At 41.5% G+C, this 26,363-nt stretch overlaps 1 protein-coding gene across 1 annotated transcript in view; it reads left to right on the top strand.

Annotated features, from left to right (window-relative positions):
- The window catches only part of tfpia (tissue factor pathway inhibitor a), a 29,525-nt gene extending 17,414 nt beyond the window's left edge, over positions 1 to 12,111 (top strand). The window contains exons 3-6 of the mRNA XM_084452268.1: positions 4,185 to 4,361; positions 8,829 to 8,912; positions 10,965 to 11,153; positions 11,607 to 12,111. Coding sequence (XP_084308394.1) covers positions 4,185 to 4,361; positions 8,829 to 8,912; positions 10,965 to 11,153; positions 11,607 to 11,671 — 515 coding nt within the window. The 3' untranslated portion in view covers positions 11,672 to 12,111. The remainder of the gene's footprint in view (positions 1 to 4,184; positions 4,362 to 8,828; positions 8,913 to 10,964; positions 11,154 to 11,606) is intronic.
- Positions 12,112 to 26,363: the final 14,252 nt, after the last annotated feature.

Genomic DNA, 26,363 nt, shown 5'->3' with positions numbered 1-26,363 from the left:
ATGTCCAACAGGAAAAGTGTGTTTCTGCTGTGTTGATATGACATTCTGCTCCATAGCAATGACATTCTGCTCCATAGCAAAGAAAAACCTATTTGTCTCATCGATAAAACAAAGTAATCTCTGCCATCATACGCCTCATCGTGTTCTTTTGACACTATGCATTAATCAGACGACGAGTCATGACTGTGTTTACGTCCTGCAGTGCAACGCTTTAATCTTGAGATCCACGGTTACGAAGTGACTCCATTTTTATTCTTCAACACAGACGATAACCTCTGGGAATGAATCTGCTTCGCAGGTAAAACCTGAAACACGATTAATTCAGAGGATCTCTAACGTTAGACTGACATAAGGTGACAATCGGTCAAGGAAAATAAGGTTGTCGTCCTGATGGAGTTGTGATGTGATAACGTAGTGTCTAGAGATGGTGTTACAATGTGTTTACCTTGCTGTAACTCACTTGATAATGAAAAACTCTTGGAGTTGTACAGTATGTCGATGATATGAAACAGAAATATATTTCTTCTAAAATTCAAGGCCATGAAAATGTACTCTTCACCGCAATCCATTATAAATGGCAACAAATGTACAGGTAACAGGACTTAAAGTATACACACACAAGAATGTTGACTGGATCACAACTACTGTAGTAACAATTCCCCTTTACCTCACAGTAAATATGTCAGCCATTTCCTCACTAAAATATTTTCTGACAGGCTCAACAAGGCCAGTACAGAAATGCATGATTGAATTGCTTTCCACATACTCAATTTTACTTTTCACAAAAGCGGCCAAAACATTTAGCATTGAAATCATACAGGAATTAATCTAAAATAAAACATTTTGCAGCAATTGCACTTCCTTTCACATGTTTGTATTGTTTACTTTTAGTCTGCATGATCAGCAATTTTAATGAATATTTAGAGGTTTGGAAATACAGTATCTTGCAGTGTCTAGAAAGAGTGTGAAGTCAAGTAAATGGCTTCTTACGTGCATTGCACATTAAGTCACACATTTTGAAAACATTCTGCCCACATTCAGAAAAGAAAGCCTTAAACCACCCTAAGAAGCTGCACAAGTCATCGACGCTGGGGCCCCATGCCAGGGTTAAGACTGCAGGGTTTCCAGCTTGCATGGTTTAGGAAGGGCCTTATCTCTCATACCCTGGCAGTGCAGGTCATTGTGTCAGAAAGGTCCCCTGCCCTCCTGCCACTCCATTGGCCCCCAGGAGGGATCAGAAGCAAAATGGCACACAGACAGACAGTCAGTCTGTTGGATACAATAAGCCCTCCCCCTACTGCTTCCCTATGCTGTCCTCCATCTTGGCCCCAGTCTTCAGCTTTAGTCCGAATTGAATTTTAAAAGACACTGAAGTTATCGGGGTGAACAATAATCCCACCTCTGGAGATAACAGTTTTCTCAAATGAAAAGTCTGGAGGACGAGGGCGTCAGGATTGGTGGTGATTTTGTTGATAGTGTTCTCAGCAGAGAGCTCCACCGACTCAGACTGCTGCGAATAACTTCCTTCTTCCGAATGAACACTGAACACTCATTCTGCTCTGCCAATTTATTGGCCTAATCACACTTTCCGCCTGACATTTAAGTCTCATCAAATCTTATCCAGCCAGCTGTGAAAGACTCTTAACCTTTCTGACATTGCGGTGTAAATCATATAAATGGATTCCCACTATTTGCACTTTGGTGCAGTCGGCGAGCTGCCTTTGAGTGGGTAACTATGTGGTAGATAAAGAGAGTCCCGATCATTGGAATGGCTTAATCGGTTTTAATTTAGGCAGTAAAATGGTTTAATTCATCTTGTATTTGTAGGGATTATAGTTGTAAATCCTGTTGACATTGGTGTCATACTGTGAGATTGGAAACTGACTGTCTCCATCTAGTGGCAAACTGCTTTGTAGCAGCAGTTATTGGAAGTGTAATGGATTGGATATGCACATGATAGGAGCGTGACACTGCCTCAAAGTAATTTGGATTGTCTTAAATCTTCAACTTCTTCCCTCCTGAAATGCCAAACATGATTTCATGTTGGCAAATAGCCATATCCTTGAGAGTCTGTAGGACATAATACATACTCCCATAACATTATTCAGAGCGTGGTCAGGTCAGTAATTCACTGGCAGAAAACAAATTGTTTTTTTCACCTCCAATGCCTTTTTATAAACAATTGCTGTTTTGAATAATTCATGGGGCAATTTTCCAGAGGCGAGAAAAGTCTCATGTCTCATAATGTCATTATGATTTTTCCCATGGTATTTTCATGAAGTGCACTGCTAGATTAAAAGTGGAATCGAAGTGCTGATCACAATCACACAAAATTAGCTATAGACTAAAGTAAGCGATATCAGTAAGGGATACACAGCAATAGGTGTGAGGAAGTAAAATGACATGTCAATCAATCAATCAATCAATCAATCAATCTTGATTTAGAGTGCATGGATAATGGATACAAAAAACATACAGTAAACAATAATACACATTCGAAATGAAGCAACTATATTGAATATTATTTTATGTATTTTTTCTAACCCTAACCCTAAATCCTTCTGTGTAGTTTATATGAAGGCATAAAGGAAAGCATAGTACAATATAATAGTCAGTCATACTGAAATCCCCTTACAGTATTAAACATTGTGATGACAACTGGTGTAAGGTGTGTCACAAATATTATGATCAAATAGATTTCTGAGATTTATAGGGATCTAAGTCAAACGATGAAATCTAAGTCATGCAGATTTCATGTAGATAAGATGCAGATTAACTGTATTAGCAGACAAATATCTTTGATTGAGGCATTTAAATATTAATCCTCCCTCTTTTAGCCTGTGACAGGAGGCATCTCGCACATTGATGAGCGGCCACTTAAGTGAGATATTTTAATTAACCACGTTCATTTGGTATCAAGGGATGGAGTGGCATGAATATGAGACAATGTATTTATGGCTTGGTCCTCTGCCAGTTACCTGAGCTGGGATACTGTGTATGTCCTAGATGAGACTAAATCTAATCACTCACTGGGGTCCGTGAGTGTGACAATGGAAGTCACGGATTACTTGAAGTGCAAAAATGTTGAAATATGATAATAAGCCACTAGCTGCTGTTTTAATCATTAAGTTTAAGGATGCTTATGGAATAACAAGTGTCAGTGCCAATGATAGGGTAAATGGTAAATGGACTGCACTTATATAGCGTATATAGAGGGTGCTGTCTCTGTGATTAAATAACAATTTAACAAACGATGAAGTCGAGGACTGAAACAGAGAACCCTCCAGGCATAGCATGAGCTGGCCGTCACCATTGATGACACAGTGGTGGCGACGACTTGGACTGCGAGGAATCTGGGTGTAACCCTGGGCGACCAACTGTCATTCTCCTTACATACTGTACTATATCACATCCAGGGGTGAAAATTAACTTTTTGGCTCATGGTGAGTCACCTGCCAAGGGGACTGTAGATGAAAAAATCTACCGGCCAAGTATATCTTTTTTTCAGGTAGCCTTCCCAAATCTAGTCGCCAATTGGAAATTTTACCCGCATTTGGCCGGTGGCAGGTGTTAATTTTCAGCCCTGATCACATCCGTCACACGCTCCTGCAGATTACTGATCTACAACATCAGGAGGATTTGCTCTTTCCTCACTGACAAAACAGTGCAGGTGCTCATCCAGGCCCTGAGCTGAGATGGGCTGAGATGAGTCAAACGCCCCCCCACCCCCCTCTCTTTCTGGGGGGTTACTCGGTTCGACCACGACGGCCGTGCGTAGGAGGGCGTGGGAGGAGGCCTCGAATGTGTGTTGGGGGGGGGGGCTGCTCCGGAGGTGGGCATACAGTACGAACAAAGGCCATGTTTCACCTTTTCTAAGGTTGGGGTCACTCTAGGAAAAGTAATCAAATGTCAAGTCTTGCGCAACATCAATCAACAGGGGTTTTCTCTACATTATTTGACCCTTAAGACAACACAAATTCACACGTACGCTGCACCTATCCTACCTCTTGTTCCTTGGCATAGTGGCAGTTTATACACACATTCAATTTCCTGTTTTATGAAGGTATTGTATGCTAGCCATCTTAACCTTTACGATCCTCCAGTGTCTGGAAAGATAGCCTGGAAGGACAGACGGAGTGATACAGTATATAAAGGCCTCTCTCTCCCCCTCCCTCTGTCTCCAGCTGACAAGAGCCCCTGCCACCTAGAGGAGGCCCCCGGCCCCTGCCGAGGCCTAGTGACGCGCTACTTCTACGACAGCAAGAGCCAGGGGTGCAGACAGTTTTACTATGGAGGCTGCTTCGGTAACGCCAACAACTTCAGGAGTATGAAGGACTGCCAGGCCAGGTGCCATAACCCAGGTAATGTGTTTTAAATATTGGGCCTCATTCACCAATATCTTACGTTTGTTTCTTAAATTTGTGCTTAACAATGGTAAATGGACTGCACTTATATAGCACTTTTTAAAGCACAAAGCGCCTCTCATTCACGGCGGCAGCTGCCATGCAAGGTGCTAGCCTGCTCATTGGGAGCAATTTGGGGTTCAGTGTCTTGCCCAAGGACACTTTGACATATAGACAGTAGGAGGCGGGATTCAAACCGCCGACCCTACGATCATTGGACGACCCGCTCTACCACTGAGCCACAGCCACCCCACAAGAAAGGTCCTGAGAAAAGTCTACGCCTGACTCCTGATGTGTTCTTAAGTAGCCCATGCATTTCGGCAGGGCGGGATTAGAACCCGGGTCTCCCGCTTGGGAGGCGGTTGTGCCGACAGTTGGGCCAATAGGGACGTTCCCCTTGAAGGAAATATCAGTGATCCTTTGAGGAGGGAGTTTCACCAGCTGCTCCATGTATCACTCGCTTACACTTACACCGCAGAATTTGTTCGCAGCTGTGTTCGTATAATAATGAATTCCATTGTGTCGTAAATTGAAAGCGCATGGCAGTTGTTCCGAATTAGCATAGGTAAACGCCCTGCCAGCCCCATAAAATTGCATGAGACTGCAGCTGTGTGCACACAGAAATCACTGACAGGAATTGAAAAGAAGAGAACTTCAGTAGTTCTGAAGTGGAGCTGTCATATTTAGTAGTGTCAGTAGTGGTGATAGAACCCCCCCCCCCCCCCCCCCCCACAAAAAAAAAAAAAAAAATGATGCATGGGATGCTATTACTCTTGCTGTCAACGTTGTAGGAGGAAGGAGGGGCTGATGTCAAACTAGAGGCAAAAAAAGGATTAACAAACACGGAAGAGAGACGCTAACCACTGGAGGGGGAACGGCTTGGCCAGAGTTATCTGAGCTGGACCGGCGCATCGGGGCCATTATGGGAACCACAGCCCTTTCTGTGTCACTTCCCACCCTGCTTCCAGTGACGTCTCCCCCTGAGCTCATGTTTTCTGTGTTCCCTCCTCTGGAGCCCCCTGCTGGTTTCCCAGTGCTGTTGTTAGGGTTGTTTCAGTTAACCCTTCACCGTCTGCCCTCCTGTGTGGTTGTCTGCACCTGTCTTGATACGTTTAGCCCCACCTGCAGCTCATTTCCCTCATTAGCTTTCCTTTATATTCTGCCCCAGATAGACAGACAGACAGACAGACAGACAGACAGACAGACAGACAGACAGACACACAGACACACACACACACACACACACACACACACACACACTTTAATATTCCTCATGGAAGGAATTTGGGCGTTTCAGCACTGGAAAAGTACAAGTGGAAAAGTGTTTTTGTACAGCAGAATGAAGAATATACATAGATAATATACATAATAGATTAAATTAAATTACAAGAAATATATACCTATAGTATTCATAAATATTGAATACATACATACATGTGCATCTCAGAAAATTAGAATATTGTTAAAGTCCATTATTTTCAGTAATTTAATTCAAACAGTGAAACTTTCATATATTCTAGATCCATTACACAAAGTGAAATATTTCAAGCCTTTTTTGTTTGAATCTTTATGATTGTACATGTTCAGTATGTTCATTTATACACTCAATACTTGGTGGGGGCTCCTCTTGCACAAATGACTGCATCAATGTAGAGCATGGCATGGAGGCAATCAGCCTTGAAATATTTCACTACATGTGTAATCAATCTATAATATATGAAAGTTTCACTATTGGAATTAAATTACTGAAAATAATTAAGTTTAATTAGGTTTAACATCATGATCATGATTATTCTGCAACCATCCCACATCTGCATGCACATACAGTAGGAGATACAGTAGTTCATCCCTATCAAATGTGTGCAACTACCCCCGGATCATCATAAACCATAGTCTGCATTAACCAATAGCTGTGCGTAATTGGATGTGATTGCCACTTGGATACACCTGTTGCCTGTCATCACACACACACACACACACACACACACACACACACACACACGAGCAATGGGGAATTGGTGCATTGGGTAGCAGGTCACCACGGTTTGGCCATGTATTCATACTCTTATCAGATGGGCCATTTTTGTTGCTTATACATGCAGTGTGTTGTGCCATCTTGAATGTGTCCTTTGTGGCCTGTTATTTCTAGCCTACCTGTCACAGGGTCTCACATTGTCCCGTGCATCAGTGAGCTGTTGATATTTGGTGGGCATGGCTTCAGTTCCCACGCTCCTTGTTTGTTGGGGTCACGGCATCATGTAATGTTATATTTCATTTAATGTTTTCATTGACTTATGTTTCTGATTTTTATCCAAGTTATTGGACATTATTTGCGTCAGTTGATGTTTTCAGACATTCTGCTGTGTGCGTAATGGCACATTTGTGGGGGAACCACAGTAGGCCTGTCACTGGTGTTTCATATTTGTAATGGGCAATGCGAGCAAGGCTTTTTAATTTGTTTAGCACATTACATGCACATTGCAAATTAATGGGACATAACGTTATCCTACATATACTGTAATAGGTAGGCAGAACAACAGGGAAAAGGGAGATGTGTGGATTCAGCTCGCAGTTAGTATTATAATCACGTTCGGGCGCCTCGTTTCCCTGCGTGTTCATTTTTAGCCTTATTTTACATTACATTACATTACATTACATTACATTACAGTCATTTAGCAGACGCTTTTATCCAAAGCGACTAACAATAATAGCATTTAACGTAGGAAAAGCCAATGTCCTACTATTTGCCAGAACTCACAAGTGCATCTCCTTTCTAAAAGAAGTGACTAAGAGCATAATCTAGTGCTGAAGGCAAAGTGCAAGAATAGCAATCTCAAATACAATAGGTGCTTAAGAGGGAGGATTTTATTGATGGGGGTGAGTAGTACGCCACTTGGTACATCAAAACTTCATTTAGGAGCATGTAATTATGTGGAACAATCGATTAGCCTGGCATCAATTGATTTGTTTTCAGCACCGAGGTGGTGGACAGCTCCGGTTAAGACACTTCTTAACAGCCTTCTTCAGCGCTCAACCTCCAGCTTGTGATGTTACTGCTCCTGCTGAGACTCTCATGATGACCTGGTCGTAATAAGCCAGGATCAGATCTGCAACATGGTTTGGCACCTGATGTTTGGTCATGGTGGTCTGGACCAGTTTGTGGGGGGTGGAGAGATACGTATTGGCTAGGTCTCACCACAGCACTGTGAGGTCTCCCTTGTTCTCACAGGCTTCCTGGATGAGCCGAGTCTCCACTGCAGTGTGTTCTAGACACCCGGCACTCCAGCGATCCCTCCCTTCTGCACTTACGTGTCTATGTAGTTGTTGCTGGAGAGTAATAGCCTTGCTATTACGCTAAAGAGGCTCTTTCCTTCCATGCTCAGCAGAGATTATTCTGAATGGGTCCATTTTCCTAGATTCCTCCTCTTTAGGGATCCAGACCCCTTCAGCAACTGCTGTGCCACTTTTCCTCTCCTCCATATGACTCTCAGTGTCTTCCAGAGTCAATTGAGAAGCAATGGACAGTACTTGTAGACCTATACAGGACTCCACTTGGTCCAAGGGCTGAGCTAGATCTAGCCTTCCTCACTCAGGCCCATAGCCAGGGGGGGATCGGGTGGACCGAAGGAACCCCCCTTCACGACCAAAGGTCCAGAATTTAAGACAAAAAATTGGTACTCTTAAGTGCCAATCAGATGTTTACTGTTGTTTATGTATTATTTGATCAGTCAAGCTAATCATTTCCGCTAAATTGAGGGTATAACTTTCCCTCTTTTTGCTTCTGAAGTACACAGAGTTGAATTGATCAATTCAAGCTTAATGTATTTATATTGCAGGTATATTTGGTAATTTCTTTGTCATTTGGTGATTTCTCTGATTCGTGAAACGTTTGTTATTGGCTTTTATATAGCCATAGCTCTTGAAAATTAAGTTGATGGATCTTTGTAGACCATGAAATTGCATGTCACTTCAATCTTGTATGAAAATCTTTGTTGTTTTTGTTGTTGCAATTATTCAATTATTCAAAGCGTGGGCCAAGTTTAGAAGTCAATTATATGTTACATTTTTTATGAGGTGTTGAAAGAGTTGCACTAGATAGATTAAAATCAGTTGTAAGATATATTTTAATTTTTTTTAAATTATTATTATCATTATTATTATTATTATGATTATTGTTATAATAATAATTATTATTATTATTATATTGCTTTAGAAGTAACCTTAACTATTTGTCATTTGGCAAAAAGCCATGTCTCTATCCATAATTTTAAAAGTTTCAATGCATATTTCAAAATATTCTCTTGTAAGCTTGTAAATGTATAGGACTGAAAATAAATTCTGTATAATGCTTTAATGTGCTTTTATGTACGTTGCTCATATTATTCAAACCCCAAAATAAACCTCTTCAATCTTGTTTCTTGACAGGAAACACCACAGTGGCCCCTCAAGATGAGGTCTACGCTGAAGCAACCACTAGCAAACCTAGTGTGCAGCCTCTCATAGTGACTGGTAAGCTTACATATCCATGCTTACGCATTCATTGTTGTCATGTCTTTCTCATGTTGTGGAAGTCAAATCTATGGAATCCAGAAACAGAGAGCAGGTCTGGTGCTAATAGACATAAAATACTTGTTCTTGTCTTTTACAAAGACAACAACAATGCACCACTAGTGCACAGAACTCAACGTTTGCCTAAGTAGCTCTTATTTTCTCACCTTGCACCAGAGAGCAGATAGGGTCTTCTGATTGGCTGGGTTTCCGAGCATGAAAAACCACACACTCGGAGACTATTGGCTGATCTGCTGCCAGACTCCCTTCTTCAGATATTTGGGAGAAGAGGAAGAAATGGCTGAGGGGAAGAGGTGATGGGGATGCTGGAACTAGGGCAGAGGAGAGCTTCTTCTCAGTCTAGCAATGCTTTGAACACTACTGTACAGCATGTCTCTCATAGGTTGACGGCAGATTGGTAGAGTCCAACTCTTTATTGTGGGGCCTTTCGTACTATGGCTATTTGAAATGATGAGCCACACTTGAGGCATTGTTTGCAAGCATCTGCCTTCATCACACTTTAAATCGAACCTAGAATTTGTCCACATAACTATACTATTGATCTGGAGCAACACATCCCAAAACAGTTTCGATTTTATAAATCAATTGTACTCCAGATGTTTTAATCCCCCATTCAAAATCTGGTTCTCCATACACAAGGGACTCAAGATTTTGTTTTGCATCAAGACAAACTTGGAAGAGCTACCCTAATACTTAGTTGCTGATTAGCTTTCTGTATTATGAACGGAGGCATAATAAACATCAGGGCAGTCTTCTGCTGCTCACTCCCCATCTTCACCACTTGAGGGCGCTGTGGCTCCACTCACCCATGAGCCCCTCACATGCACATGATTTTTAATGCATTACTTCTATTGGCTGTAGCTTAATATTTACAGTGTCCTTGTGGATAGAGTGTCCGCAGTAGGAGGTTGAGGGTTCGATCCCCGGCCGAGTCATACTAAAGACTGTAAAAATGGGACCCGATGCCTCCCCGCTTGGCACCCGGCATCAAGGGTTAGATTGGGGGTAAGTCATGCGACAAACTAGCCAGGGGGTCCAGGTGGTGTACTTGTACATCAAGCTGCCTCACGCTACAGAAACAGCAGGCTCCTGCCCTATGGGCCACTAGGCCCGAGAAACATTGGTTCTCAAGGCTACTTACTCTGTACATTTCGGACTGATTCACCTGTCTTAATTTCCCTCGTGTGTCAGGAGCACTGGCGCATAGGCCACCAGTGCCTGGTACAGAATTTGCGGCATGATAGAATCCATCTACAGGGGATTGTTTGGCTGTGATGGCAATAATCAGTCAGAATCATTTGTGGAATGTAATTTTCATAAAATTCCATAAATGCAGATTCACACCTTGAGTGTTTCTTATAGTGTATTGTTTAAGTTGTAAAATACTGGTACATGCAATAAGGGAAGGGATACATGCAGTGGCCACTTTATTGGATACACCTATCTAGTACCTATCGAGTGTTTTGGCCCACAGAGCTGCCACTCATGTTTTTTGTTTATCACACATTCTCTGTAAACTAGAGACTACTAGTGCATAAAAATCCCAGGAGGGCAACTGTTTGAGATGCTACAACTTTTTTGTATTGAACCTTTATTTAACCAGATAAAACTTGTTGAGATTCAAGGAAATCTCTTTTTCAAGAGTGACCTGGCCAAGAGGGCAGCAACCAATAAAAACACATAACCATCCAGGTTTCATACATATGGAACAACCATAAAACTACTACGTCTGGCACCAACAATCATAATCACAATCATAATCATCATCATCATGGTCATAATCACAATCATAATCATCAAAGGGTCCATTCTAATGTCTGGTCGAACCACAAAGAAACCTCGAACAGATGTAACTAATAAAGTGGCAACTGAGTATATGTTCAGAGTGGTTTATTTATCTAAAAACAAGCATATTCGCTAAACGTGTACTGTGCATGTACAGTTTCAGCATTAGTCCGTGTGTAACTCCCCTGGTTTGCTTGTACTTCCCAGAGTTCACTCCTCCAGATTTCTGCCTCAGTCCTGTTGACAAGGGCACGTGCGACAGGGTGGACAGGAGGTTCTCCTACAACCCCAAGACCAGGAGGTGTCAGTCATTCCGCTACAGCGGCTGTGGGGGCAACAAGAACAACTTTGTCCACAAGAGGCACTGCATGAAGATGTGCATGGATGTGAAGAAGGGTAAGACGCAGGTTTGACTGTACTGCGGTCAGGTCGACTTGACCGTTAGGTTACAGGTTCCACTCTTTCGCTAGTGTCTCTATCGTCAGTATCGCTTCTGCCCTCACTTGCCCTCGCTGGGTCCGATCTCGGGTCTTCCGACTCGCCAACGCATGAGACCACCTCTCATAACTACCACTTCAGCCAGCTATGCCACCAAAAAGCTAGCGATTTGATGGTGCAGGTGGGCGGTATTCATACTCAAGAGTGAGTTAAACCAATTCAATTCAGTTACACTTATTATTCATTTTCAAATGATCGTATTCGATGTTAGTTAAAAAGAGGTCTGAAGACATTCGCCATCTGAGAAATGCCATATCCTAGTCTCAAATCTATAACTTGTACAAACTCGTCATACAATAGTGCACAGTAGTTTCTCTTTCACTAACTGTTTTCGGTTTTCTGCCTTTTCAGATAATGGGAGAAAGATCATTCGAATAAGGAAGAAAAATGCAGACATCATATTTCGCTCTGTCTGAACAGGTGTCTTTTTTTTCTTTTCTTTTTTAAATCAAATCACACACTACTTATCTATATATTTATGTTGGTTATGTCACTGTGGTATTTTGTATTGTTACGGTGTATAAACCTTTATTGGACTTGGCTATGTTAAAATGTTTGCTTAGTAGCCTATAAAACTGATATGTTTGTACAATCACACTTTTTTACCATTTTTATTTCACTGTTAGAAAAAAACAGTGGTATCTTTCTTAGGACTGGGGACAAATTTGTTTTGCTGACAAATGCATTTAAATAACCCCACATAGCACTTTCCATATAACATCCATGCAAATATTGATTGTATATGCACTGTATTTGTTTAACCAGATTATTCCCATATATGCAATGTTTTCTTTGTTATCCAGTGCAGTATGTGGCGACTTAGAGACAGTGTTCCTATAAAAATGTGTCCAAAATGTGTCACACAAAGTTTACTTAGTCTTTTAAGGGTAATAAAAAAGTAAATGTTTAATTGTGCTGTGTTTTTTTTAAACATTTAATCACATGGGAATATGTTTTAAGTTGCTATTGCTGGCTGTGTGAGAGGACTCTGAACAAGGGAGGACAGTATTGTAGTAGCCTTTACACACACACACACACACACACACAAATATATATATGTATATATATATAGTGTGTGTGTGTGTGTGTGTGTGTGTGTGTGTGTGTGTGTGTGAAAATATCATTTTATATCATTTTGTTGGCTATAGGCCTAATGTGAATGTAGATGGCTTGCAACTTTTAACAACAGACCGTGGACCATCAAAGCGCATTCAGTAGCTTAATGGCGGGGATTTTACAGTTTGAAGAGGAAAAGCCTTAATAATTACATGGATGTTATTAGGCTACCAATAATGGAAGTCAATAGCCTAAGCTTCAGCCAAGAATGATTATCTTAACAATTTGTTCCATTCAGTGCATATAGCCTATTCAACATTTAATCACAAAGGTCCACCTAATGCCTAGATAAACTGGTATCAACATTTTTTATAGGCCCTAGTCATACCTAAATCCACTGCGCTTGATCAATTAAGGCCCATTTAACTAGGCCAGGCCTAATAGCCTATGGCCTTTGACAAGAACAATATATCAAGTGATTGTCAAGCTATTTTAAAAAGGCCTATACGTAGAAAGGGGTAGCCTAGCCTACTCTGCATTTAATGCCGAGGACTTTAAATTATGACATTCGCTTCCCTGCATATATAGGCCGATATGCGAGGATGTCCTTTGCTTGGACTGTAATTTAGATGGTTGTTGGTGGACAACCCTGGAGAGTCGCCAGAGTAACTTGTCTGGCCCAGATTGGGAGAGGTATATCTCTCTATATGACGCTGGACTAGCCTACCGAGTAAGTGCTCAGCTGTTGTGTGTGATGTAACAGGAAGTAGTGGTTTGCCTTACAAACTGACGGCGCAGTCCCTTCGTTATTCATTGAGCGCTGGAGCCCTTTGCGATCAGTCCACTCTACCACAAGCACCGGAGTTTTGGAATAACCCTTAGCCTACGTTTGGATTGCTTTGCCTGTTCGGTTCGTCGGTGTGGGTTCCCTACCACTGAGGTAGGCTACTGGACTGAATCCTCAGGTAAGAACCGAATTAATGTAGACATTAAATGTTGCAATAGCCTATTAGCACAAGACCTGAAGCAGCATGGGTCAGAATTTTGTCCACTGCATTTAGGAAGAGTTACACTTGCGCTAGACTTGATTTCAACAACAAACATTGCTTTGGAATGCAACTGATTTCAGTGCAGTGATAGTAGCCTATAAAGAAAACTATTGCACAGTTTAACGATATTGAGGGATAGGCAATATTTCACGATGTTGAGGGATGGGGAAACAGTCTAATTGAAGAGTGTCCATTAGTAGCATTCGAAGGTTGATGTTCGATGGTTTGGATGACTATCAGAGAAACACAGGTGTTGTTTTTTTGCAATCGAGTTGAGGACGCAAATGGATGATTCATATGATTTCCTGCAGCAGGCGTCACTTTTGTAAACGAGAACACTATGCCTATACCTTATGGTAAAAAACTAACAAAAACTAATGAGAATCAGCTTGGTCAATAAGTGAAAATGCAAAGACATTATAAAAGGTGTAAACATGATTACATGCAGATGATACACAAAAACAGTCTCCTACAAAAATACCTTCAATCAACCACGGATTTCTGGAAGCGCAAAACAAAATTTAGACTGCTCTACAACACAAGGAATATGCAAAGCGCGTTTGCCGTCACATAGCATCAGATTTTCACTGGTGATGTCTCACCATGGATGTCAGGTACACCCACGCAGCCTGTCATCGCCAGTGCTATCTTTGAATGGTTGTTTTATCCTCTGCCCAGTTATGTACCCTGCGGATCGGACATGAGACAATCCCAGGCGGCTAGATGCAAGAATAGAAACGGTGATGATGTTCACATTTGGCAGATCTCACCGTGATTCCACGCTAAAGCCAAATAAAGCTCTTGCTAAATCAGGCACTCCCAAGCCAAGCGCGCCTATAGTAGATTGCCCAAACCACCAGGCAATATTAAGCACCGGAACCTGCTGCTTTAGATGCGTAAAAGCCTTTTTAAGACACAGCTGACACAGAATTCACCCTCTACTTTAATATTTATAATTCTGAAGACACATGGTATACTCTTATTAATGTAGGCTATTAATAGTATAGCCCATTGCAATATGTAGGCTATTCAGCATTAACACTGTCATGAAAAAATATCATGGCTTCACATTTTGGGTCGAAGGACAGACTCGACACAATGGAGGAGCTGCATGTGCTGATTTCCATCCTTCAAAGATCGTTGATAATTTATTCCAATCGGTATTGAACAGCAGGGGTGGGCTATTACAGATCTGGTCAAAACGGTATTGGCCGGGTTTCCCGAACGAGTTAAGCACTTAACTCCAAAGTACTTCTTAACTCCCATCTTTGCATTGGAGTGAAGAAGTAGCCTACTTTGGAGTCAAGTGCTCCTTAACCAGGCCATTGTTGCTTCATCACCCGTAGATGTAGCAGCCAGGTAGTTCGGAGTGTGAGTTGCCAGCTGCCTGAAGTAGGACTCTAATGAGTCCGCGCGGATTGCCTCAATGGCAAAGTCCCCACAGCAAATATATGAGCTCGTTTTAAAAATAAAAAAAAACTTTGAAACTTTGTGCGTGGGGGTCTTTGTGTTCAAGTCTAAAGCGGTGGATTTACCCCCCAGTAGTTTAGGAATGAGGTTAAAAAGGGCTATAAAAATGTCATTGGGACAAAGGTTCCTTGCTCGCCTTGGTGACACGGCTTCCACATCCTGCCATCCCCATGGCACAGTGCATGGCCCAGCTATGGCATCTAGAGTGGTCCACTGTAGCTATGCTCCAACTATGCTTCTGACGCACAGTACCCTGGTTGCTGGGGAAGTGTTGCTGGTGTAAAGCAGATTTATGACACATGATCAAATATAATAGCCTCTCACTTGTATCATCCATCCCATAATTTATCTTATGGTTAATGGTATCACTTATCACAAGTTACAACTGTACTTACTCTAACATGGGGTTAAGAGAAAGTATCATTACTCTGGAACACAACATACTCCAATGCACAGAAGGAAAAAGTCAATAATCCCTTCTTTAGATTAGTAGATTGGATAAAGTAACCTGTGCACAGTAGCCTATCTCCAATCTCAGGTGTGATCCATCTTTGACTGTTTGTCTGTTCCAGTCTCAGGGGTGATCCATCTTTGACTGTTTGTCTGTTCCAGTCTCAGGTGTGATCCATCTTTGACTGTTTGTCTGTGAGGCACGATCACGTCATACGGAAACGTCAAGTGGCCATGATCACCGGGCATCAAAACAGATAGTGCAGCCAGTTTTAGGGGGGTGCACTCAAATCATCAGAGATGACGGTAACGCTGCCGCTGCTGCAGCCATCCCAACATGAATCACCCACTTCCCCGTAGATATGGACGCAGCAGCCGAAATGCATTGAGACGCTTTCACGGCGGCGCGCTGGAGGCCCTCTTGCACGTTGTTCCTCTCACCGCCCGCCTGTGGACTAGCCATTCATCTAGAGACCCCGCGCTAATAACGCTCCCTCGTATCCCGGCTCCGTATTTGATTACCCTTCATATGCACTCAAGTGTGTCGGGGGCCATTATTGAATCCCAGCCTTGCCTGTACACCAGCCTCACACTCGTCATACCTTTCTCTTTTTTTTTGTCACATGCACCGTCGGCTCAGTTATCACATTACACTAAAGCACAATGATGCTATGTATCACTCTCGAACCTCCTCCAGCCCAGCTCTGGATTTGGTTTCGTTTGACGACGGTCCAATGACGCTCTTTTTTTTCCATCCCGTGCATTATGGAAGATGGTTTTTTTTTTTTTCTTCTTTGTGATGTACCCCCTTGTTGTTCCAGGCAGGACTGGTCATGTGTGTCTCAAAGAGCAACAGTTGGGCCTCTTGACTGTGCGTGTGTGCGCGTGTGTGTGGCTTCTACCGTCTTATCTAAGATGGAGTGCCCTGTGAGGGATTTGGGACGGTGGGAAGGGTCTCTGCGGTTTCCAGGGGTGTTCCGTGTTTATGCGTGCTAAACCAACTGTCTGCGGGCGTATGGCTGACTGATTTACTGGGTGGGAGGCCGCTTCTGCTGGGGACGGAGAGAAAGGGACCTTGAGAATTTGCGTGTGTAACCATCCAGTGTGTGTGTGTGTGCGAGAGAGAGTGTGTGTGTGTGTGTGTGTGAGAGAGAGAGAGCAAGAGAGGGAGAGAGAGAGTGTGTGTGTGTGAGAGAGGGAGAGAGAGCGAGAGAGAGTGTGTGTGAGAGAGGGAGAGAGAGGGAGAGAGAGGGAGAGAGAGTGTGTGTGTGTGTGTGTGTGTGTGTGTGTGTGTTGTGTGTCCACATGTATCACCCATGTGGCAGGAGACCAAAAGCAAAACGCAGGTCATGTTTCCAAGATATCTTTTACATTTAGAAAATAGCTTACGGTACTATAGTATATCTGTATCGCATGTTATTACTAAGAGGTGCATGCTTATAACCATTTTGTGTGTGCATTTATGGCAAAGAATCTCACATTTAGCATTTCGTTTTCGTTATTCTGTTCCTCCACCCACTCATTGTCAGTTTGCCACAGGTTTCATGATGGTTTTCCTAAGAGCAAGTTAAAAACACCCTACTAGTTTGTTAACAGTGCACGTGCTATGCAAAGTATACTATCTCCATCTTTATCACACGCGTTAATTACCCAGTCATGTACTGGTAAACAAATATTTACTTCCGTTCATAAGCTTGTAGTGTTAACACAGGCTTGAGCCAGCTGGGAGGTGCTAAGACTGCACCTGTTCACTGTTGTTTATTTTTTTCCACTCTTGTGTACATTTGGTTTTGTTTTTTGTATATTTTGTGCATATGTTGGTATATTTTGTAAATCTGTATGTCGTTTTGTTGTCCTTGCTTCTGTAACACAACAAATTCCCCCCTTGGGATCAATAAAGTCTGTCTGTCTATCTACAGCATATATATATATATATGTATAATGTATGTCTGTAACCTATGTTGTGAATAATGCCCTAGAGGTCAAGTCAGAGGCATGTGCATGGGTCACATCATGTGCATGGGTGACTGATTTTGTGGCTGCTTTGATCCTCTTTCATTGAATGTGATCCAGCTCGCAGGGCTATTTTGGTTGCTGCCAGGTCAGTAGGGAACCTTTTCACATCCTAGCAGGGCGGCCCAGGATTCATAACCCTCCACTGGCGCTGAACAGTCTGTGAATTAGACTTTCACTCTCTCTCTCTCTCTCTCTCTCTCCCTCTCACTCACTCACCATGAACAGTGAATCAAAGTAGGATTTCCATCTTAACCTTATTCATGATTTTAGAGAACAGGGTTATCATCAAGTCAATTATGTCTCATCAAACTGGAGAAGAGAGAACCTACACCTTAACACTGATCCAAAGTCAGACTTTAATTTTCGATCATATTGTTCAGTTGTATGATTTGAGGAGGGGAAGTGGACCTGAGGTCTGTGCGTGACCAGGAGATTGTTCCACCACAGCCTCTATGCCTCAGAGTTCCTTGTACATGTGGTTGTTTGGAAGCAGGTCATGGGTGGTGGGATAGAATGAGTACAGCATGAGTGTAGCATGGTTAAATACTGAACTTTTGGTGGGTCAGGGAATGCTCATCTTCTCAGGGTGATCCCCTGTGGCTTTTGCTATTGATATTTGGATGGTATTCAAAACATATGGTAATTATTTTGAATGATCGTTGAAGTCAACAAAGTTCCCACAGATAATATCCAATAAAAAGTAGTTCTTTGGCATGTTACTCTACTCAATGGGCCCATAGGTGCATAGACAAAATCCCTCAAAAACACAATAAACTCTCGTTTTCAAAGACGGGAAACTCATCGAGTGGTCACTGGTGTCCGTTGATGTTCTGGTAAAACATTTGCCACAAAGTATGCTTGATTTGTATTGACCTCAAAGCCAGGTATGTTTAGATTCATCCCCGTCCCCTATTTGTGTTGATCAACAAACCCTTCTACCTAACACCAACATGAAATACCAGCTGCAAAGCAATCCTAGGCTTCTTGACTTGTTGCTGTTGTTGTTGTAGACTGTGACCTGGAAGCGGCTCTTCTTCTTCTACTGTAGCCTCAAAACTCAGTCAAGACCTCCCAAAGTTCAAGCGGAAGTTTACAAACGTATGTACTGCAAGTGAAAATAGTTATTTGCTAAATGATAAATAAAACCTGATTGGAAGCATACTTTGTGGTGATTTTTTTTGTCAGAATATCAACGGACACCAGTGACCACTCGGTGAGTTTCCTGTATTTGAAAACGAGAGTTTATGGTGTTCTTGATGGATTTTGTCTATGCACCTATGGATCCATTGAGTGTGTTAGCGGCAATGGGCTATATCTCAAGAGTGCACCGTTTGATGAAACTTTGTTATCGGCTGTTGTATATGATCGTAAATAACCTTCTAACGTGCTGGCTTAAGATGCTAAATTCCGAACCTGTCCTTTAACCCTAAAATAGTGGAGAACCTCCATTACGTTTTGCTGTCTATGCTGCTGCTTGTGCTCTACTTTATTTTTGCCCATGTATTTTTACTCAGGTATTTTTTCCTCTGCGTAGACTAAAATGGCAAACCTTTGAAACCGGATTCTTCCCTATGAGCATGCTCCTAGTGTGCTGCTCTCCCTTTGGGATGTTCTTTGGTTTTGCATATTTACAACCATACTTTTGATACCTTGCTGCAATTAATTTGTGTGTTGGTATAAGGACATGTCAAGTTATTTTGTGTAATTAAAATACAATGTCTTTTATTTTGGTTCAAGTTGTGTTTCCTTGAAGAAATGCAGCAAAAACAGGATATCAGTGTGCAAGAATCTATGCCACGGAGAGATTGTGGTAAAACTGAACTCTGACTTTTATTGTTATGCCACACCATCTGTGTGCCTCAGTTTAGCTGTGAGCATAGTCCTCATGACAAAGATACCCATTAGATACTCACTGTAGAAAGATCAGAATCACATGCTATCTGATACAGTGGCACTTTATCTTATCAAACATTTATCATTGTATTTTTAAGATGTTTACACTATGTAAATACAACAATTTTTATTGAGACCTGACAATTAAGCCCATGGCAAATATTATATTGAATAATATGTAAATTACTATGGTAAAATTAAATGGTAAATAAGAGTGCACTTATAGTATATAGCACTTTTACCCACACACTTTTTTGGGGGGGTATCTTTGGCAGTGCCCTGGACTGGTTCTCCTCCTATCTCTCTGATAGGACTTTCTCTGTGTCACTTGGTCCCTATGTGTCTGAATCTACTACTCTGTCCTGTGGTGTGCCCCAGGGTTCTGTTTTGGGTTCTATATTGTTTGCTTTATATATGCTTCCCCTAGCACTGATTATTAGCAAATTTAAATATGTCTCTTATCACTGCTACGTGGATGATATTCAACTGTACATATCTTTTAATTTAGATAAGACTGACAGACTATCTGTTTTAGATTACTGTTTGACTGCTGTTAAGGTATTGGATGGCCAACAATTTCCTTCAGCTTAACAGTGACAAGACTGAGGTTCTTATTATTGGTCCAGAGAATGTCACAGCTTAAGTTGCTGAATGTATGGGGCTCCTCTCAACAACTGTACAGTCAAAGCTCAGAAATCTTATTTTTGATCAGGCAATGCACTTTGATCATCACATTAAGTCACTGACCCGAAATTGTTTTTTTCAATCTTAGAAATATTGCTAAACTCCGGCTTGGTGTCGCAAGTGGAGCAGTAAATGGTTATTCATGCTTTTGTATCTTCTCATTTGGACTATTGTAATTTCCCTTTCACCTGCATCAGCAAGGCATCCCTGGACTGTCTACAAATGGTCCAAAGCGCTGCTGCAAGGCTGCTGACTAGGTCCAGAGACTTCCTCACATTAATCCCATCCTAGCCTCCTTACACTGGCTCCCCATCAGTTTTAGGATCCAGTTTAAGCTACTTTCATCACTTTTAGAGATCTGCATGGTCTGGCACCTTCATACATCTGTGACCTGCTCCACCCCAACATCACAAGCAGGTCTCTCAGGTCGTCTGACCAGGGCCTGATGGTTGTTCCCCATTCAAGACTAAAGACTAAAGGTGACCAAGATATACAGTTTGCATAAACAGCACTTGTATTAACATTTAAGTTGACAAAACAAAGGTTTGCCATCTGTGTTATTTGGGCAAAAGAATATACGGGCAAGGGCTGGCCCTGAATGTTCAGGTTAAGGTTTCTAAATTGTATATAATAATAATAATAAACAAATATCAATTCAGACATTCAAAGCTTGATATTTTCAGAATTTGTTTCTCAGTTCAGAATTCCGTGTATTCATTTTAGGATAGATTAGCCTACGTGCAGAACATGTGCCCCTCATCCTATAATATATATATTTTTAATCATAAAACTTTATTTGTTTAGCACCTTCCATATACAAATGCAGCCCAATGTGCTTTACAACAGGGAAACTAAATACACAGAGGGATTTACATAAAATAGACATAAAATGAACATGAAAGCAGGGAAAACAAGATGGAAGATACAATATTTTAAAAAGATCGAATCAAAGGATGTAAAATAAATAATGAAACTCACGCCTAACCCTAAATTCCTCTCTTTGGTGTAATTTGTCTATTCCACTGTGAATAGTGTTTTAACCGACTTCCATGAGCAGTCGTTGGCCCTGTCCTCGTTGACATATATACATTTGTCATAATAGTATTTGGAAGGACTTTACACTGAATTCTGTTTTTAACCTGTTTTTCCTATACAGGTACCTTATAGGGACGAGCATCGGAAATTAGCTTTAGCTAACCATTGTTACATGGTGTTGCACGAATAATTTATTCATGTTTAATGCATCTGTCCCTGCCAAATAAACAATAAATGAAATGAAAATGAAATTCCTCTGTGAATAGTATTTTAACCTTCTGAAGGCCGATAGATGTCTTTATACAGTAGGCTGCAGATATACAGTAACATTTGAAAAGAAGTACAGTAGCAAGCAAGTGCAAAAGGACCTAGTTAAAGCCTAAAGTGAAGAGATACGTTTTAAACTTTCTTTCAAAAATATTTAGCGAGCTGGCTTCCCTGATATCTATAAGTAGCATGTTCCATAGCTTTGGGGCATAATTGACAAAGGCTGCATTTCCGGTCTTAAATAAGTAACTTCAGTGTATGTGTAACGTTAGTAAGCACAATGGCAATAATAATAATGAACTGCTTGTTTTTTTGTTTGTTTTTTGCTTTGATAATGAACATTCAGAGCTTCGTTCCCAAACACCAGTAAATGTTCGAACCCTAAAAAATGACATTCGGTCTTGCCCTAATACGGGCACAAAGTAGTTTTTCCTTGCCATCCTAATCCAAGGAATAGTGAAAACATTTCCTTTGTAAACCCATTGCTCCCCAATTACATCTGAGTGGGTTTGTTATTGTTTCCCTTGACATGTGGTGGTGCCCCAGGAGTACTGGGAGCCAACATGAGGTCTGTTCTCATGTCCTGCTATCATTAATATAGCTGCCTGACATGTTCAGGCCAGGAACATACTGGAAGCAGTCATATGGGAGAGGTTCTTTTTAAGGGTCTTGATATACTCAACCCCAGCCTATGAGAAACAGTTATAAACTATGAGAGAGAAAAGAAAAATAAAGAAAATGCTCACAGCGGCTCAATATGCATTTAATACATTAAGAAAACTGTTTAAGAAATATGAATTGACATCCCTGGAATTGTCACACGTAGGCACCACATTTCCTCTGTCTGACTGTCTAGAAGCCAAACATAATTTTAGACAGCATCCCCAAGTCAATGAAAGAGTTAACAGTTCATGACAAATAGATAGATCTAAAAACCAATGCATAACTTTGAATAGTGTTCCATTGTCCCCATATCTTTGTTCCTTGTTTGCAGGCCTTAAAACGAGCATGTGCTGCCTATGCAAGTAAACACAGTGCAGCTAGATGTGTGCTGTTGCTCTGCTCCAGCCGGTCTGACAACGTCACACCCAGACACACCACCGCCAGTCCGGCTCCTTCCCAGAAAAGTGTTTCAAGTTAAGGTGGGCGAGGCCAGCTGATAGTGCCTGTGTACTCGAACACCTGTTAGCTGGAAATAATGCACCAGTGCCATATCTTTTGTTTTCTCTTTTTTTTACCGAATATTGTCAAGTATTAATTAATGAAGGATTTATTTTTACACCAACAAGTGTAAACATAGGAGCGCAAGGGATTCTGTGGTTAACATGAGTTCGTATCAGAAAAATAATTAGTTTTTGAATTTGTTCCTTGAAAATCTGCAGTCAATATAGCATTTATCAGTGCTTGAATACATGGCATTTCTTTCCACCCTATTGCACAATCTGGGCTTAATGAGGAACCTACTGTTACACTTATTTATTTCCACTCTTGTACAAAGTACATTTGGACGTCTGTAGGCTATATATTTTATTACCTCTGCCCCAGCGACAGCGCAGGGTGAGAGGTAATGTTTTCAGTGGTGTGTTTATTTATTGGTTCATTTATTTATTGGTTTGTTTGGAGGATTATGCAAAAACTACCTGACCCGATTTTCATGAAATTTGGTAGAGGGGTGTAACATGGGCCAACTTAGGACCCATTACATTTTGGAGTGGTTCCGAATCACTGGGTGGATCCACAAATTTTTTAAAAAACTGAGTGAAGCCAGCTCCCCGTGTGGGGGCGCTAGAGACACGGGGGTTTGAGCTGTGGGGTGCGGGGGGAAAGCCCAGAGTGCACCGAACCGCCCCCTGCCGGCAGTGACCCCACGGAGCCTCACGGAGCCGCACAAACCATTCACCTCCATTCATTTTGTAAAATGTGTTACAATGGCCTCTAATTCACCCATTCAAACACACACCAATGGCAGTAGCTGCCATGCAAGGTGCTAACCTGCTCATTGGGGGCAATTTTTGGCAATACAGCCGCCCCAATTTTGTAGACTTGGGCTCAGGAGCAAAAAAATCCCCCTATTCATTTTCAATGGGGGGATTGAAACGGCCAGATCTTGACATGGGAAGGACACAGAGACATGGGTTCTGGACTGGCATAAAGTTCTCGACCTAATGAATGCAGCAATACCAAACGCCCTGCTCGCACCCACATGCCAGGGGACGGAATGCATTCATGGGCAGAGGTCTGTTCTATTGTTCTAGTCTGTTTGACTTTATCTTTTAATATTGTAACAGTACAATTTCCCCTCATGAATTAACAACATACTACTACACTGCATTTTGTTTAAAATGCGCTTTTTTACGTTTCGTTTTATGACCTTTTATGGGTTTCTTGCACTTTGTCTTGATGCTTTTAACGTCTCATGTAAAGCACTTTGAATTGCCTTGTTGCTGAAATGTACTACTACTATTGCACTATTCAGGTGCAACACTATTCACTGTTGATAGATGAGCCAATTAGTGTAAGCATGGAGCAAACATTGTTTGAAGCTTGAGTTTTTCCTCATGTGGTTTAGTTTGGTTTATTTAAAGTACAGAGTTTCAGTCAGATTAGGGCCAGTCTCGCCTGAGCCTGCAGGTGACATCTGCCAGTAGTTAAATGTTTTGAAGCTGCAATGTTGACCTTGAATGGTGCTGAATAGTTGTATTTTACAAGGAGAGATAAACAATGTTTTATGTTGGCATAGCAGCGCTTATCTGCCACGACAGTTGCATCATTGTATTTGACTCGGGCAAGTGTTATGAGACTTCTACAAACATGACATTTGGCCAGTGTATCCATTTGTATACTTTGCGATTGGTCTGTGTCAAGTCTGCAAGCGAACGATAAGTGTAATTGCATAGGATCACATTGGGAGGAAAAAGGCACATTTTCACTTACTCTGATGTGGGCTGTGGGGTAGGATGTTTACAACAACACACAAATGCATCTTTGCAGACAATGGGAACGAGATCATCGCACATCTGTTATGCATACAATATGTCACAAGGATCTCCTGGTGGTCACTCTCAGACATAAATGGTGACGGTTCTTGTACAAAGTGTCAAGTGATAAAAGGACCACCCACTGCCTTCCACCACAGTGGACATGTTTGTGGGTTGTGTTTTCATACATCAATTGATCAGTTGTCCAAAAAAAATGGTGTAGTGTCGTTGCGTGGCTAAGCCAGACTCGTACTCTGCTGCCTTCCGTTTCAACAAGCTGCTTCCGTTTCTACAGAAATTTCTCTCAAACTAGTTTTTAGCTCACACAAATAATGTACAGTATCAGCTCACTTACAGAAACTGTCAAGAAAGATAGAGAATTGCAATACCCGTAACCCGCCTGAGGTTCCTGAAGTAAATCATAAAGTAAAGTAACTGTTCTACAATGGAGAGTTTGGATACTTGATTCTGATTGGCTAGCAGCCGAAGTAAAATACTCTGTAACCCACAGCTGCGACCGCATAACAATTAGTATTAATGCGCCGTCAATTTCATTGACGAGGCCATTGATAAGATCAAGCGGTACGCTATGCTTTGCGTAGCAACCACTCGCAGCAACCTCGCCTTTTTCGTATCCTATTACAAAAACGCACTCATCAGTCCGACTCCAACACTTCCACACCCCTACCAGCAAAAACGAGTGCCCTGGAGAACTGTTTTAATAACTGCACCATAGCTGGAAATATTCAAATAAACGTGAACCACCCGAATTATGCCTTATGTCTTATTACTGTATCTGAACAAGGCCAACCCAAATAGGCGAGATAGCCTATGTTGCCTGGCAACCATTTAATTCAGAACTATAGCCTATCGCAGACGATTTTGTAAATACTAAAATGATAAGAATGAACGGTAAATAAATGATTGAATGTTACTTTGTGTATTGTTGGGATGATGGTCAGGTGATGTTTGACTACCTTGAGAGTAAAGTGTACCATTGATTGGTTGATAAGGGTGATGTTTAGAAAGGAGGAGGAGTGACAGGCTAAAAGTTACGATTATAAAAATTGATGTTTAGGATGAGGTTGTTGGGATTCGTTCATACGGATGCCCCAGCCCACCATCTGTGTGGCAATGGGACTCGATTCCCCCGGTTCCAGCCTGTAGAAACTCTGCTACCCCTAACCTTGCTGTGTTGAAAGACGAATTGTTACAGAAGAGTGTCGTTGAGGAGGAGGACTTTGCTGCATCATCACCAAGGACCCGGGGGTAGTAGGAGTTGTCAGGTCAGGACCATATAGGGTAGGGTGATAGAATTAGGCCAATTTAGTCACTCTCCTTCTAAATGTATACTTATGTCATTGATTTATTACCTTGTACTCTGATTTTACTTGCTTATGCTTGTAGCCCAATTAATTAATATTTATCCAACTTTAATAAATTGAGTTTTGCTTATAAAGACAACAACTCTACTGTCATGTCACTCTTCCCCTTGTGAAGCTTAGCTTCTAGGGGTAAGTATTTTCTTATTTCTGTGATTTGTAAAATGTTAGGTGTATGCATGCCACCACCGGTTCTTAAAGGTTAACTCTAGACCCACTTACACTCTAGACCCACTACATACATACATACATACATGCATACATACATACATGCATACATACATACTGTACATACTGTACATACATACATACATACATACATACAAACATACATACATACATACATACATACATACATACATACATACATACATACATACATACATACAGAGACGTTTGCCATTTCAGAGAGATTGACTAGGCCACTGGTGCAATTCTGAATCAATAGTTGTTGAATGGAATGTTTATCATCCATTGTTCAACGCAAAGCCTTGTTAGCCTGAGACTGGGGCAAGAATGTAAGAACCTCTCCGCTTTCCTGAATCAATATTGATATAGCATACAGTACATTTAAGTGTACCTCCATTTGTCTTGTAGCGTGTAGACCGCTGGATGGACAGCATGGGGTCGGGTTGTCTCTGAAATATATTACACACATCCCTCTGTGGACATTTGTGTTTTGTTTATAGAATTATATCCTGTACTTTAATATATGCCAGATATAGGCCTGTGCCTAATCACTCTTCCCAAACAATGCTTTTCATGTCTTACATTGGGAATTATTGGTTTCATCTCATTTATTACCGTTTTATTGTCACTATCATTTGT

The sequence above is a fragment of the Borostomias antarcticus genome, assembly GCF_949987555.1.
Source record: "Borostomias antarcticus genome assembly, chromosome: 17".
NCBI lineage: Eukaryota > Metazoa > Chordata > Actinopteri > Stomiiformes > Stomiidae > Borostomias > Borostomias antarcticus.
Note: the sequence above shows the minus strand (reverse complement) of the source record. Positions and strands in the feature narration are given on the sequence as shown.